Source organism: Nesoenas mayeri (assembly GCF_963082525.1).
Source record: "Nesoenas mayeri genome assembly, chromosome: 20".
NCBI classification, from domain to species: Eukaryota; Metazoa; Chordata; class Aves; order Columbiformes; family Columbidae; genus Nesoenas; species Nesoenas mayeri.
In genome coordinates, this window is record NC_137569.1 from 1504787 (window position 1) to 1518434 (window position 13648).

Sequence of the window (13648 nt, forward strand, 5' to 3'; positions counted from 1 at the left end):
CTCAGGTATAAGATAACAGATATTATCGGAAAGGAAGACGGACTTGGAATAGAGAACCTCAGAGGATCTGGCATGATTGCTGGAGAATCATCTTTAGCCTATGAGAGTATTATCACCATCAACTTGGTAATCCCCTGCTGCTTTCTATTCTTCAAACTGTGTTGTCTGTTTCAGCTAAAAATCCTGCAATGATATCCAGAAAATACATCTGGGATCAGACTCCTGGCTGATGTAAATTGGCTCCTGTAGGCTTTGAGCAACGCTGCTGGCACCGCCGCGGGGCTGGGTCCCTTTCAGATTGAATTCAATATACTTTTAGAAAACAGTTATTTGGCTTCGTGTTTGCTCAGTCTGTAAGCTACTGGTTCTCTTTTTTAAAATAAAATACACATATGTTCAGAGACTGTTTTACAGAAAAAAGTAGATTCAGGAGTTCTGCAGGGAGAGTAGTTTTTATAGCCTTGTAATACAAACATGCCTGGTTTTATCTAGATGTTTGAATCGATAGGTTTTGGCTGTGCGGTAAAACACAGATCTATGGGATTTTCTTTCTTTTCTTTTTTGTTTCTAAGGTTACATGTCGGGCAATTGGAATTGGCGCTTACCTCGTTCGGCTGGGCCAGAGGACCATCCAGGTTGAGAACTCTCATATCATCCTGACTGGCTGCGGAGCCCTCAACAAAGTAAGTCTTTGCATTCCAGTCTCCAGAGCTGTGTGAGTTGTGCTGGTGTTTCCGTGAGCTGTGCTGCGGACTCGAGGAGCTGCCGCCGCCGTGCCTGTCATCCTGTCATCCTGTCATCCTGTCATGGTGCTTGGTCCCTTTTTCCTCCTCCCTTCCCGGACTCCTCCTGATCAAGAGGGAGAACTGACTTAGGGCTGGAAACTTTGACGCCTTTGCAGCCTTTTTCCTGTTCTCTCTTTACACCCCTGGTTTTCTCTCCATGAACATGGTGTTTCCAGCCAGAGGCGCTGTTGGGTGTGCTGGCTGGAGGCTGGTGGTGGACCCAGCCAGAGCTGCACATTTAATGGCTTGAGCATGAAGCAGCTTTTAGCATAGAGTGTGTGCAGTGACTAAATGACAGGAGTGGAGAAGCTACCAACGGGGCAGCATCGTCTCCCCGCGCTGTGTACTGTGGGAGAGGAAACAGGGCTGTTTCCAGTGTCTGGAAAATCGTGTTTCAAACTACACAGGCCAGAATCACCCCAAACCCTCAGCCATCTCAGCACGGCATTAATGCTGGAGAGCACTGAAGCCTCGGAGTGCGGATGGTGATTTTCCAGGGGTCAAACCTGCTTGAAATCTCAGCTGTGGGGGCAGGGAGGAACATCTCCGGCTGTAAGAAAACTTGCTGCTTTCACTACTAAAGTGGCTCTTCTTTTTTTCCTCCACCAGAGGCGGTTTTTCTCCCTTGCTGCCCCAAGCCTATTAATATCCCAGGCTGCAGCTCCTCGTCGCAGCAGCCACGGCTCGCAGCCGACTGGGCTCTTGTCCCTGTCACCAAGGGCTTTGTTTGCGCGGGAGCTGGGGCTGCGCGGCGCCGGCGCCCTTCCCATTGTGCAGCTTTGTTCGCAGGCACTCTCCAGCACCTGGGGTGGTTGTGCTTCAGCGCAAGCTGTGTTTCAAGGAGTGCCTGCCTGACAATGGGAGATAAAAGGAAAATAGTCTCTCGTTTGAATTATTCCCCTGAATAAAGGGGGCTCTACAGAAAATGAAGCATTGATCCTATCAACTCCAGGATGCGACACCCTCAGTTAGATCTCTTACACACATCACACACACCTGCATCAATGGAAGGAAAAGAGGCATTTGAAGATCCGTGCTTTAAAAAGAAATTGAGGCGGTTTAGTGCTTGCTGGAGTGGAGTGAGTTGCCTGGTTCCAGCTGTCGTGTGCCGGGATCGGGGCCCTGCAGAGCCCCCAGATGGCAGGGCTGGGCTGTTCAGGCCTCTTTGCTCTCTTCTTCCCAGGTTTAACTGCACTGTCTGCCCGTGGACTGTTTGTTTTTATAGGACTACACTAATCTCACTAAATTTTAGGCACTTAAAAATTAAGGATTTAGTCTAAATAAGCACCTGACATTGAGCAGCAGGCATAGGCAGAAGGAGATGCTTTCTGGGGGTGACTTATCCCATCCCAAGAATTTCAATGGGCTGAATAATCCTGTGTGTCCTTTTCCCTCCTCCTCGCTCTGTTGGAAAGGCAGATATTCTTACGTGGGCACTGAATCTCCACCTGCCTAAAGGTCAGGCCAAGCAGGACCCTGTTGCATCCTGTCCAGCTTTGGCTGTAAGACAGCTAAGCCCAGACCAAACCGTGAGCTTACCTGGCCTTGAGCCGGGGGAGACTGGGAAGCCCCGCTCACCCCTGGATGTTGTGCGATGTGTCTTCATAGTTCACATGATCTTCATTTCCAGACCCTGCTGTTCTGATCAGAGCTTCTTGACTGGGTCCAGCTATAATTATGTCCCAGCGCATGTCTGAAGTAGTGAAGTGACGTCCAGCGCTAACCTGGAATGACCAGGCTCAGTCCAGTTGAGATCTTGAGGAGGGCGTGAAGCAAATGGGGGATGTTCGTGCATTTGCATCGTCGTGCTGTGGAGGCATCATCTGCTTCAGACTTACCCTCTGTCTCCCCGTTCTTATATGTGAACTGTTAAACACTTGAATTTAGATGAACAGTTGGAATTTTCTTTCTTTGGTCAGGTCACTACCAGCCCAGGGCCGGTAACGCAAAGTCTTCCCTTGCAGGAACGTGGAGGCTGTTTGGGCATGATATGTGGTGTGTTCATTCATCTGAATAAGACTCTAGAAGGGTCTCATGGTGGAAACCTGTTGTAGGTTTTCTCTGTGGAGGGACCGAGTGTTGCTGCTGCTCGTTCCCTCGGGGCAGGTGTTGGGAAGAGCCCCGGGCAGCTCGGTGCTTTGCCCCATGGCCATCACAAGGTCCGGCCCAGCTCGCAGGGGCTCAAGGAAGCATCGGGACTGAAACAAAACCAAATAACTGGAAGCTGCTACCTTGTGTGACAGCTGGAATTGAATGTTTTCTAGCACAGCTGCATGCAAATAGTCCTTTAGCTTTTCCCAGTCAGGTGTCAGAGATTTGGGACAGTTTTTCCCATTGCTGACTTCTAATTGCTGTCTTCACAGAGGGTGCTGTACAAAGCTCGCACGTAGTCTCGCGTCTGCATACACGTCTTCTGCAAAATGTCTTCTCTCTGCAAGAGGAGAATGTGCAGCGCCGAACTGTTTCTGCAGCAATGGAGACAATGAGGCTTTCGGAGAGCAGGAGCGTTTTTTCTGGAAAGTTGTTTGATTTTGATTTTTTCCCTGTGAAATACTGGATTCTTTTGCATTTACCGGGGGAGCAGAGGGGGGTTGTGACAAACATTATGTGCCATCAGATCTGTTGTTGATCTTGTTTATTGTCATTATGTAAAACTAGCCTGAGGGTTTCGGTGTAGAGGGAAAGGTCCAGCTGCCAAAAGCAGACTGTAACATGTCACTTAGATGATGAGCTCAAGGTCAGGATCATTTTTAGCTGGAGCTGCTGTTTGGTTCCAGAGCTTGACTGGCTGCGTGCTGGCTGTCCCTGCGTCCGCCCGTGCCCCCGCTTGTAAGCAGAGACGCAAATCACCGCGAGACACCTGATACCCGGCATGTTTCAGGATTCTCAGCCCCGTCGCCTGTCAGGGGTGACAAGGAAACTGCACGAGAGCAGCACGAGGTCCCCTCTGCTCCCGATTAAGCTGTTTGTGTTTGTCGCCCAGACCCAGGGGCGAGAGCGGGACCTGGGGAGAAGGTGCGGTGTGGGGCCGGGGCTCCGCGCGGGGGCACCGGGGCCACGTTTCATCTGCACCCCTTTTGTCTCGGCGCTGCGTTTCGGCAGGGGGTGGAGAGGTGGAAATGACATTTCATTCCTCTCCCGTGAGCGTGTGCGCGCGCCTGTGCCGAGCCCGCTGACCCCCCTGCAAATTGAAATAATGATAATGCGCGTCTCCTGACTGCATCAAAGTATCAGCACATCAAAAGCCAGGAGGCATGAAATGCAAATGATAAAGTGAAAGCAGATGGATTGTGCATGATCGCCTGATGCCCAATGAATTTTAAAAGGTGCTGGTTCACATGGAGAGAGGGGCTGAAATAAACACGTTATCCCTGCAATTTTTTTTTTGTTCTTGCCGCTCACTCCTGACAATATTTTTTCACACTTGAGCGAGCAGCCACTCCATCGCCCGCCCTCCCCTCCTGCTCTTCCTCTCTCTCTTTCGCTGTCTACCTCACACGCGTCTCGGGTCATGTCGCCGCAGCTCCGGTGGAAATAATAAGATATAAACCACGAGGTTGTTATTTGCATAGAAATAGCATGGAGCCGCAGGCAGCATGGGAGAAGGACACAGAGATCATTTGTCTAAAATTTTAATGAAAACTTTTGCTGAGGCAGAGATTTTATATTCTTTTTAACTTTCCCTGCCTCCCCGTTTCCCACCCCGCACCTTCCTCTTCCTCCTCCTCCCAACGCCCTTTCTTCGTCATAAGCCGAATGTGGTGCCGTTTCACTCAAGACAGGTGACGTGCCGCTGCTGTGCACTAATGGGTTAATTGCCACTGGTTTTCTTTTTAATGGAGGTAAGACTGAAAAGCCCAGCACTCCCAATTTATGCATCGCTTATATAGTTCAAGCTCCCAGGACTACATTTCATCTCAGTCCCAACAAGGGTGTTCCCAGGTCCATTGCTGACCTATTTGTAATTAGTTTGCTCCTCCTCATCTTTTGTGTTTAGAAGAAATCCTGTCTTTAAGACTGTTTTGTTAATGTAAACAACTAGTGGCTTTCAATCACCATTTCTGTACAGATACACGTTCTGGGCTTGTTCTCCGGGAAGGCAGGTTTAGCAGAGATTCTCAGGAACTGCTACTAACGGGATACACCTCATTTTGGTGTATAAATGTGCAGCCTGGTGTCTCTAGCGGTTCGTTTTTGGCGTGGTGATGAAGGGCCGTCCCATATGCTGCGCTGTGCAGTCTGGTGTCGAAGTGACCATCACCTCTGGGGTGCTGCGAGGAATCAAACCAATCCAATCCAATCCAACCATTCCTCTCCCTCCTGTTCACCTTTATTTTCCCCCAGACTCCACAGGCTCGTCCTGCCCGAATGATCCGCGGAGCCTCCACCTGTCCCTGGTGCCCGTCCCTGGGCTTCTTCCTCTGGAAGTTTTTGCCTTCAGAATGTTCTTAATTTAATGGATGTTTCCGCTTGTATACCCTATTCTAGACCAGGAAGAGCTCGAGAACCAGATTAGTAATGCGCTATTTGGTGTGTTTTCAGGGGAGAAAACATTTCTGAAGAAGAGCTTTCGGAAGGGTGTTGGTGAGATGATGAGTGGAAACTTGCTAACGCAATATGTAAATATCTAAGAAACTTCTAAGCCGAGTACCAGCGATTGTCCGGGGACCTCCCTGAGCGCACCGTTGGTTTTGCAGAGGCTGCTGGCACATGGTGGGGATGCTGATGTGCTGGGTGGGGACATTGATGTGCTGGGTGGGGATGCTGACGTGCTCGGCGCCGTTACCGTGTCAGGCCAGCGCCGCGCACGCGTCAGTCACGGGGCCGTGGGGGAGTCCCCAAGGGCTTGTTGGTACAACAGACCATAATTGCTGCGAGGATTGTTTTGACAATCTGCATTTGAAACCCAGCACCTCAACAACCCCTTTGCATGGGGCCACAAGAGGATATCCATGTATTTTAAGCTCAGTCCTGAGCTGTACTAACTGTGGGCATTGCTCATGGCGCAGAGCCCGGGTGAGGGCTGGCAAGCTCACACCGTCCCTCAGTCCATCTCGTGTGTGTGATCCTTCTGGAATATTTACTCTGCAATTTTACAATCTGGAAAAATAAATAGAAGTCCCGTGAGACTTAAAGCTGTTTGGGGGTTTTAGTGTAAAATTCAGAATGTGGAAAGCTCTGGTTTTGAGATTCAAGGCAGGGAGAGCTCAGTATCTGCTCGAGACGACTCCAGTCTTGGGATTAGATCAAAGCAATCATGTGAGAGCAATCATGTGAGTTAGAACAGCAAGTGCCATCCCTGTCATTCAAAGAAGCATTATAATTATTAATGCATGATATGAATCTTTCTGTAGTGGCACAGCAAGACTATTAGGAAGATCCGTGTGGGTGCAGAGTGTTTGAGAATGCTAATCAAAGAGGGGCTAGGAAATGTCAAACAGACATTGACACTTGAGCGGCGTGAGCCGTCCCCGGCTCCTCTGACGGGTCTCCCCAAGGTGACCCCGCGCGTGGGCGAAGCTGCTCCCCGCTGGTCCCGGGCCGTGTGCTGGGAACACGCATGGGCTCGGCGCGGACGTTGGCTCCTCAGCACCCTCACTGCTGGGGCTCTCCCTGGCGCAGGTCACCAGTGCTCAGCCCAACCAAGTCGGTTTGCTTTGAGAACCAAGCTCTGAGTGGGGCTCTTGGGAGAGTCAGCCTCACTTTAGTGATATTTGGTGATAGAAGGGAGCAGAATTGGTTTATTTTGACACCAGTGAGAGGCAGCAGGTGCTGGGGTGTCAGGTTGGTGGCACTCCTGGTCACACGAGGCTCTTTGCTCTGTGTAGAGGAATTAATGTAAGCAGGCGGATGCTTGGGCTTGAGATGAGTGCAAATAAACAAACACCACCCTCTATTTCTACACTTTATTTTTAATTGCCTTTCTTTAAGTGGTGATATTTGTGTATTGTTCCCATTAGAGACAATTTATGTTCCAGGCGTTGCATTATCAGTCCCTTTATGTTTGCTTAGGGAAGAAAGTCTAATAGATTTCTGTTGACTTTTTTTTTCTCCCTCCTTCTATCATTTTTAATACGGATCTGGATCAGTTTATCGTTGTGGATGGTGCCTGTGCTGTGGGGGCCGTACGGGTATTTATTCCCACTAAAGTGCTTGGCATAGTGGCCCATTTTCTGAATCTCTTCCTGTACCTTCCAGGGAAAGTCCTTTGTGTTTTAAACTCTTATATATGTTTCATGTACACAGGATTGTATCCCAGTTCAAGTGATCCTGCCAAGTATGTTATTACTGGAGTGTTAACTCTGGTACCCGATGTTCCCCTGGAGCTGAACAGAAGACGACACTTTTCAAACATGTCCCATAATAACTGGTCTTGACCTCCCCTCTCTGGGGGTGTCCCTAGCAGGACATCATGGTGACCCGCCTGGGGGTGTTTTCTGCAGTGGATGCAGTGGCGTGATCTGCTTTGGGCTCCAGGAACCCCAGGGGCAGCATTGGAGACTTGTCACGTATCTCACGGTGGCGCCCGAGCCCACGCTGCAAAGGGGACGAAGCTCCAGTGTCCTGAGAGAGGTACCTGCTGGTGGGGCCCAGAGGTGACATGGGGAACGACCAGAACAAGATCGTTATGTATCACGGAAACGATCATTAATGTTGTTTATGGGACTAGTGTCTAGATTAGGGAACCCCCGACTGGGACAGGTTGGATTTATGAGCGTTTGCACCATGTAGAATAGGGGGCTGTAATTTTAGTTTGCAAAGTATATTGAGCCCTTTTGATTTACCACTGACTGATGGAGTGACCTTGAGCAGAACACGCGGTCCCTGTGCTGGGGAGGGAGAGCTGGGCAGGAACTGTTTGACAAGACATTTTTCATTTGGAAATGCCAGTTCACTGGAGCTGGAACTCTTCAGGAAAAAGTATCAGTTTTGATGAATTTATTGTTTGGAATTCTTTTTTTGTCAAATGAAAAGTTATTTTTTTAAAAAAAAATTTCCCCAACCGACTTTTCTTTCCAAATTTATTTTTATTTCTAACACCCACAACGAATATTTCAGAGTCAAAAGCAAATGACTTGTCCCTTTCTGATATTTGTTCTGATCTCAAGATTGCAAGACTTGATTTTCCGCTGCAATCCAGAGATTTTCAGGAGTCCTCGTCCGCTCTTGCAGGATGGGAAGAGCCCCGTGTCCTCCCAGGAGCGTTTCCTGGGGTGTCCGCAGAGAGCGCAGGTGCCCCGGGGCGCCCGCTGGCGGTGCCAGCGCCGTGCCCGTGGTGCAGCAGCACCGTGGCGGTTCCGTGTCCATCCGGCACGTCCTCCCCACCGCCCCCAACATGAACTGCAGTCGCTTTTTCCCCTTCCCTCTCTGAGCTCCCCAAATCAGCGCAAGGAAAGGACTCCACCAGTGAGACCCGCAGGTGGATTTGCAGTCAGGAGCCATCCCCGATACCCATCAGGCTGTCAGCTCCCCCACCTCCCCCTGCCGCCGCCTCCCCATCACTCACCAAAGGGAAAAAAGAGCCGGAGCCACAGCTTGAAATATATCATGCAATAGTGTATCATGAATTTCTTGTGAATCACATTGGTGAAGCAGGTTTATTTATTTCTGAGACTTTAAATCAATACAAAGTAGGTCTCTTAGTTCTGAAGCTGGGATGGAGTGTGAAAAAATGAGCCCATTGTACTCTTAAAACTTTGGGGAAAGGAGATGACAGCTATATAATTCCATTTACCAGGCACTAGGGGCTTTAATGTGAAGGTGACAGGGAGCTCTTTGTGCATTTAGAGCACCATATCTTCTAAATAAAAGATCTGTAGACTTGATAGTGGAGTATAGCTCTGACTTTAATAATCTCCAAGCATTAGACCGAGCCAATATGTTCCCAAGTCAGAAGGGTCCCCCACCGAACGCTCGTAAATTAAAAGTGCAGGAACTGCACACATGCGTGGATTAGAAATGCAAGAATCGCCGTCGGTCCCTGGGCAGAGAGGAGGTGGCTGCAAATGGGCTCAGACCGGGGGCTGGGGTCCGTTCCCCCCGCGCCCGGTGCTGCCGGCACCGCCGTGTGTCGCGGGGTGGGAAGAGCCGAGCGATGGAAGCGGGCGCCGTGGGACCCGCCGCGGCTTGGCTGCGCAGGACAGCAGTCAGGTTTTCAGTTCCTGCGTTGCGTTTTCTGATGAGACGTTCATTCTGATCATTTCTGCCTGTTTATGAAAAACAGGCTATTTATAGTGTGTGCATGTGCCTTTTCTGCTTCAGATTTCTGGCAGATAATATGAAATTGTGGGATGGGAATTGCAATTATTGAAATTATTCGGATAAAAATCTGGCACTTATATTTGATATAAACACATGATATGCTCTGAATAATAACAGCACTTATGTTACATAATGATTCCCATTCAAGCCCTCTGCTGTCATTTTTTCAGATCTTTCATCTTTGATGAAACATATGAGCCAATCAAGTTTGCAGCCAAACCAGCTTTACAGCAAATGTCTCCACTAACGAGCAGCTCGGTGTCTGAAGGGAGCAGAGAGAAGGCAGCTGGTCATCGTGGCTCTGAGTGCTAGAAAGTGATTAATATGCATATGACGTGGCTATAAACCTGTTGAGGATGGTCTTTGAAAGGCTGAAAAGGCTGCTGGAATCCCGGCGCTCCTTTGTGCTTCCAAAAAGATGCTCTGAAGGAAAAAGAAACGCGGTTTCCCATTGCGGTAGGGAGAGTGGCTCGGGAGGACCAAATGGAATAAGTGTCCACTGTGTGTTTGTACGTGTGTGGCATGGAACGTTGCATTATCTGGAAAACAGTCTGTGTTCTTGCACTCACGGGCTGAGCTTAACACATGCGGTTCTAGACCTGGCGTTGCCTTCGGAGCGTTTCAGTGTCGGGGCCACGGACACAGCGTTTTGTCCTGTGTGCCCCATGAAATGCACAGCTTGCTGCGCTCTGGGGTGGTTCATCTTCAGGAGGGATCCTCACAAGAAACCTCCGAAGGGGCAAGTTTAGGGTCTGCGTGTGGGGCTGGTGACCCACAGCAGCTTCCTGTGGTGCGTCAAACTCCGGGTGGACAGCATCGTGGTTGCTGGGTTTTTCTACCTTTCACGGGGTGGAAAGAATGTAAAGCAAATTTTCCATACTGTCTGGCGCTCTGCTGTTCGTGGCTGCTCCTTTTTGTCTGTTTCTGTCACCAGATTAAGCACAAGATCAGAGGTCAAATATTGCCGGTGTTCAGGTAAATGTGTATTGTGTATCTCAGCTTTAAAATCCCGGAGCCTGTTCTTTCCCACCCTCTTACTGGACCGTTCTTGATCTCTGCTCTGCGCAGCTGACCCCGGTTGCCGTGTCTTTGACTGGTCCCTGGAGTGCTGTAACCTTTGCAACAACCTGCTTTGCAAACTTAACCCTTCATGGATGTGTTTGTGTGTTGAACAGATGCCTCTGCAAGCCCTGGGCTAAGGCTCCTGTCACTTCTCGAGCTCCCACTCGATGACGCTCAGTGTACAGCCCTGCAGACCCCAACTCTCAGGGTTTGAAGTTGACCCTTTTGACAGATCCTGATCATCTCAGATTCAGGATTTAATCCTGTGCAGTCATTTCTGCCCTGAGTTTGATTCTACCATTACTTGTCTAACTGATTTAGCAACTTTCCTAAATCCACTCGTGTCTCCGCTGACCGTGTGTCTTACTGAGGAACATCCGAGTCCTTTAATTGCAGAAGCACCGGTCTCAGACTCCTCCAGCAGATGTAGTCTCTTTCACCCTTGGATATTTTCTTGCAGAAACATTTATACAGCAATATGCATTGCACCATTTAAGATTGTTAATTGGAGATTGAATTACTTGTCAGCCTTTAAAAATGTAGTCCTCCGAGGTCAGAGATGAGGTGTTAGCAGAGCTGAATGGATGAGCTATTGCACTCATTTGTTTCTCAAGCCCAATGATCACTGTCTGGGAGCTGGCTGGCCCTTCCGTGCCTTTTCACCTCTGGCTCCAGATCCGCTCTGCAGCTGCGTGTGCGAAACGAGCTGGCAGCGTCTCTGGTGCTTCCCGAGAAGGGAGAAGCGCACCCAGCCTGGCCGCGTCCTTGCAGCTCCTTGCTGTGCGTTTGGACTGCGCTTAAGCCCAGACGTAGAGCCCGTGTTACATCTGCCTCCTGCACCCAGCGCGGACGCAAGCACACGCGTGCGGACACGTGTGTTGTGCAAATGAAGGCGGCGAGTGTGCGTCGGCACAACTTCAAAACGCGGCTCGGGACGGCGCTGCCTCTGCTGACAAACGCCAACGAGTAAATCCTGCGCTCGCCCGGCGCTACAGAGGGATTTCATTTGCACGGCCCCTCGCAATGCTCCGCCACTTCACCGCGATGTCTGGAGCACTCGGGAGAAGGAACTGCATATTTATCTTGATCTCCAAAAAGGGATTTAAGGGCGAGAGCAGGCGGTATATTAGACTGTTTTCATTGCCTGTCAGCGGTGGTGAACCTGAGCTGTCTACAGTGTCTCTAGATAAGCAGCAGCAGAGGCCCATTTTGCATGTACATACGTTTGCATTAGTTTGTAGATGGGGAGTTTAAATCCTCTTTATTTTTATTTTCCTCTGTGGAAAGCATTTAACTGGGCTTGTGCCTGGCATCGGGAGGCCTGTGCTTTGCTTTTCCTTGAACCTAAATCTATGCCGCTGTCTTTTTACCGTGCCTTGTTGTGGCACTGGTTTTGTTAGGGGAAGATGAAGGTGTTTGAGCTTGGAAGGCAGACTGGGAACATCCCTGTGCAATCCCATCATGCTTACATTGGCTTCGGAATTTTTGGGCCAGCTGCAGAACTTGTGCGCCGGGTTTCTTCTGTGTGAAGCTCAACCAGCATCTGTCCCACGGGCAGTTTTGTGTGGGTTGTCTGTGAAATGCCGGGTTTGTGGAGTGCTCGACCACCGGGCATTTTCTCCTCCAAAGGAAGCTAAATTTGGAGATAGCAAGTGATGCGTTGTGCTGTACCGGTTCAGCAATGCGTTATGGGGTGTACAGCAGCTCCCTGGCCATGATTAACTGATGTTGGGCAGGAAATTAACTAATTGGTCCAGCGTAGGTTTATAAGCAGACCAAAATTTTCTGTTTTCATGTCCCTTTAGCCCCTTCTTTCAGCCCAAAAGGGCAAATCCTGGGAAACGTGGAGTTCCCCTCTGGCACGGGTGAGATGAGTTGTGTCCCGTAGCTCACTGTGGGATGTCAGTAAAGCCAGACCCAAGCAAGGACCGGCCTGCCCTGGGCTCCTCTCCTGGGCAGCCCTTCCCCAAATGAGCTGCAGTGCTTGTTCGCTGGGGGAGGGCAGGTTGCTCGTGTGTGTTGGAGGGGTTTTTAAGATCTAAATGAAGCAGGTATGTAATGCCCTCTGTCTGTTAGAAAGACTCAACCCATAAAAATAACAAACGGCGTGTATTTGCTAGAATGTCAAAGTTATGAGTTTATTTTGTAATGATGTGCTCCTGCCTTCATGAGGTAAACTGGCCGTGGCAGAGGTGTTATTAGTAATATGGACTCAGCGGAGCAGAAAGCCGAGTGACCGAGAGATCAGTGTATCAGTCAGCGAGAGGGCAAATGGGAAGAGACAGCAGGAGAATGAGCAGAGAGCCGTGGTGCCGGGGCTGAGATTGGAGATGGAGCCGAGAACCGGGATGGGAAGCCCCGCAGAGGTTTATTCTTCCCAGTCTCTCGAAGGAGCTGGTGGGGCTTTGTCTTCGCTGTACCCGCCTTTATGCACCGTGTTGGTTTCTTCCCCAGTTAAAGGCTGAAATGAGTCCACCCTACCAGTCGTCTTAGAGCAACTTTGAATCAGTGAGCTGAGCTCAGGTCAGCACACAGGAGACGTGGTTGTGTATCAGCTCCATTGGGGAAGGGCCGGGTGTATAACCGCCTCTGCCTCAGTTTCCCCACTTGCATCATTCCCCTTGTAGACCACAGTTCATAAGATCTTACCAGCACACAGGGCTTGGGAAGGTCTGTTGTGAGTGGTTTGCTCCATCCTGTGGTGTTGAAGCAATCAGGACTTACTGGGCTTCTGTGTGTCTCCTTGGTCAACACCTCCTTGTCACAGCCCAGCCCCTTACGGTCTTCCTGTCTTTCTTTTAACAGGTGCTTGGACGGGAAGTCTATACCTCCAACAACCAGCTGGGCGGGATCCAGATCATGCACAACAACGGAGTGACGCACAGCACGGTGTGTGATGATTTTGAAGGAGTTTACACGATTCTGCAGTGGCTTTCCTACATGCCCAAGGTAATTCCTGGCTCAGCGGGAGCACAGAGTGCCGTTACCTGTTCGCTTTGTTCACGGGGTTTTGGGCGGGCTCTGTATCTGAGGGTGTTTTATGGTGCCTGTAAGAATGCACATGATTAAGGGTGTTAGGTGGGATGGTATTGAAGTACACAAAGCAGATTTTGTTTCAAAGTGCTGCAGGTGCTGCTTTGCGGGGCCACCTGGCACTGCCTTGGGTTCTTGCACATCGCTCCCCCGGCGCGCTGGGATTTTGTGTGAGTGGTGGATTATCTGTTGCCGAAAAGACTCTCAAAGTTCCCCTCCGAGGCGGTAATTAGCAGGAGTTGATGTGTATGTGTAAGCCGCTCTGCAGCCAGGGAGGCAGCGAGGCCAGGCAGGTCACCTTCCTGCAGGAAAGAGTGCACGGAGTGCGGCAGCTGGCCTGGTCACCTTTCACAAATTAAACTGCAGCCCCTCACTAACGCTGGCTGCAGCTGAAGTTCAAGAGCAAATGAAGTACAATGTGTGTGACGTGATGCCAAAGGAGGCTTTGAGAGGCTGTGAATAGCACCTTGGGAATGCGCGCGGGCTCTGCCGAGGCTGCGGGATCC

The 13648-nt window shown here is 50.1% G+C and overlaps 1 protein-coding gene across 4 annotated transcripts in view; it reads left to right on the forward strand.

The window, feature by feature from the left end:
- ACACA (acetyl-CoA carboxylase alpha) overlaps positions 1–13648 on the forward strand; it is a gene marked incomplete at its 5' end in the record, with an annotated part of 85497 nt that overhangs the window by 51581 nt on the left and 20268 nt on the right. For all 4 annotated transcript variants that reach the window (XM_080357062.1, XM_080357065.1, XM_080357063.1 and 1 more), the window contains 3 exons: positions 6–126; positions 573–683; positions 12915–13058. In XM_080357062.1, the coding sequence (XP_080213188.1) occupies positions 6–126; positions 573–683; positions 12915–13058 (376 nt within the window). The remainder of the gene's footprint in view (positions 1–5; positions 127–572; positions 684–12914; positions 13059–13648) is intronic.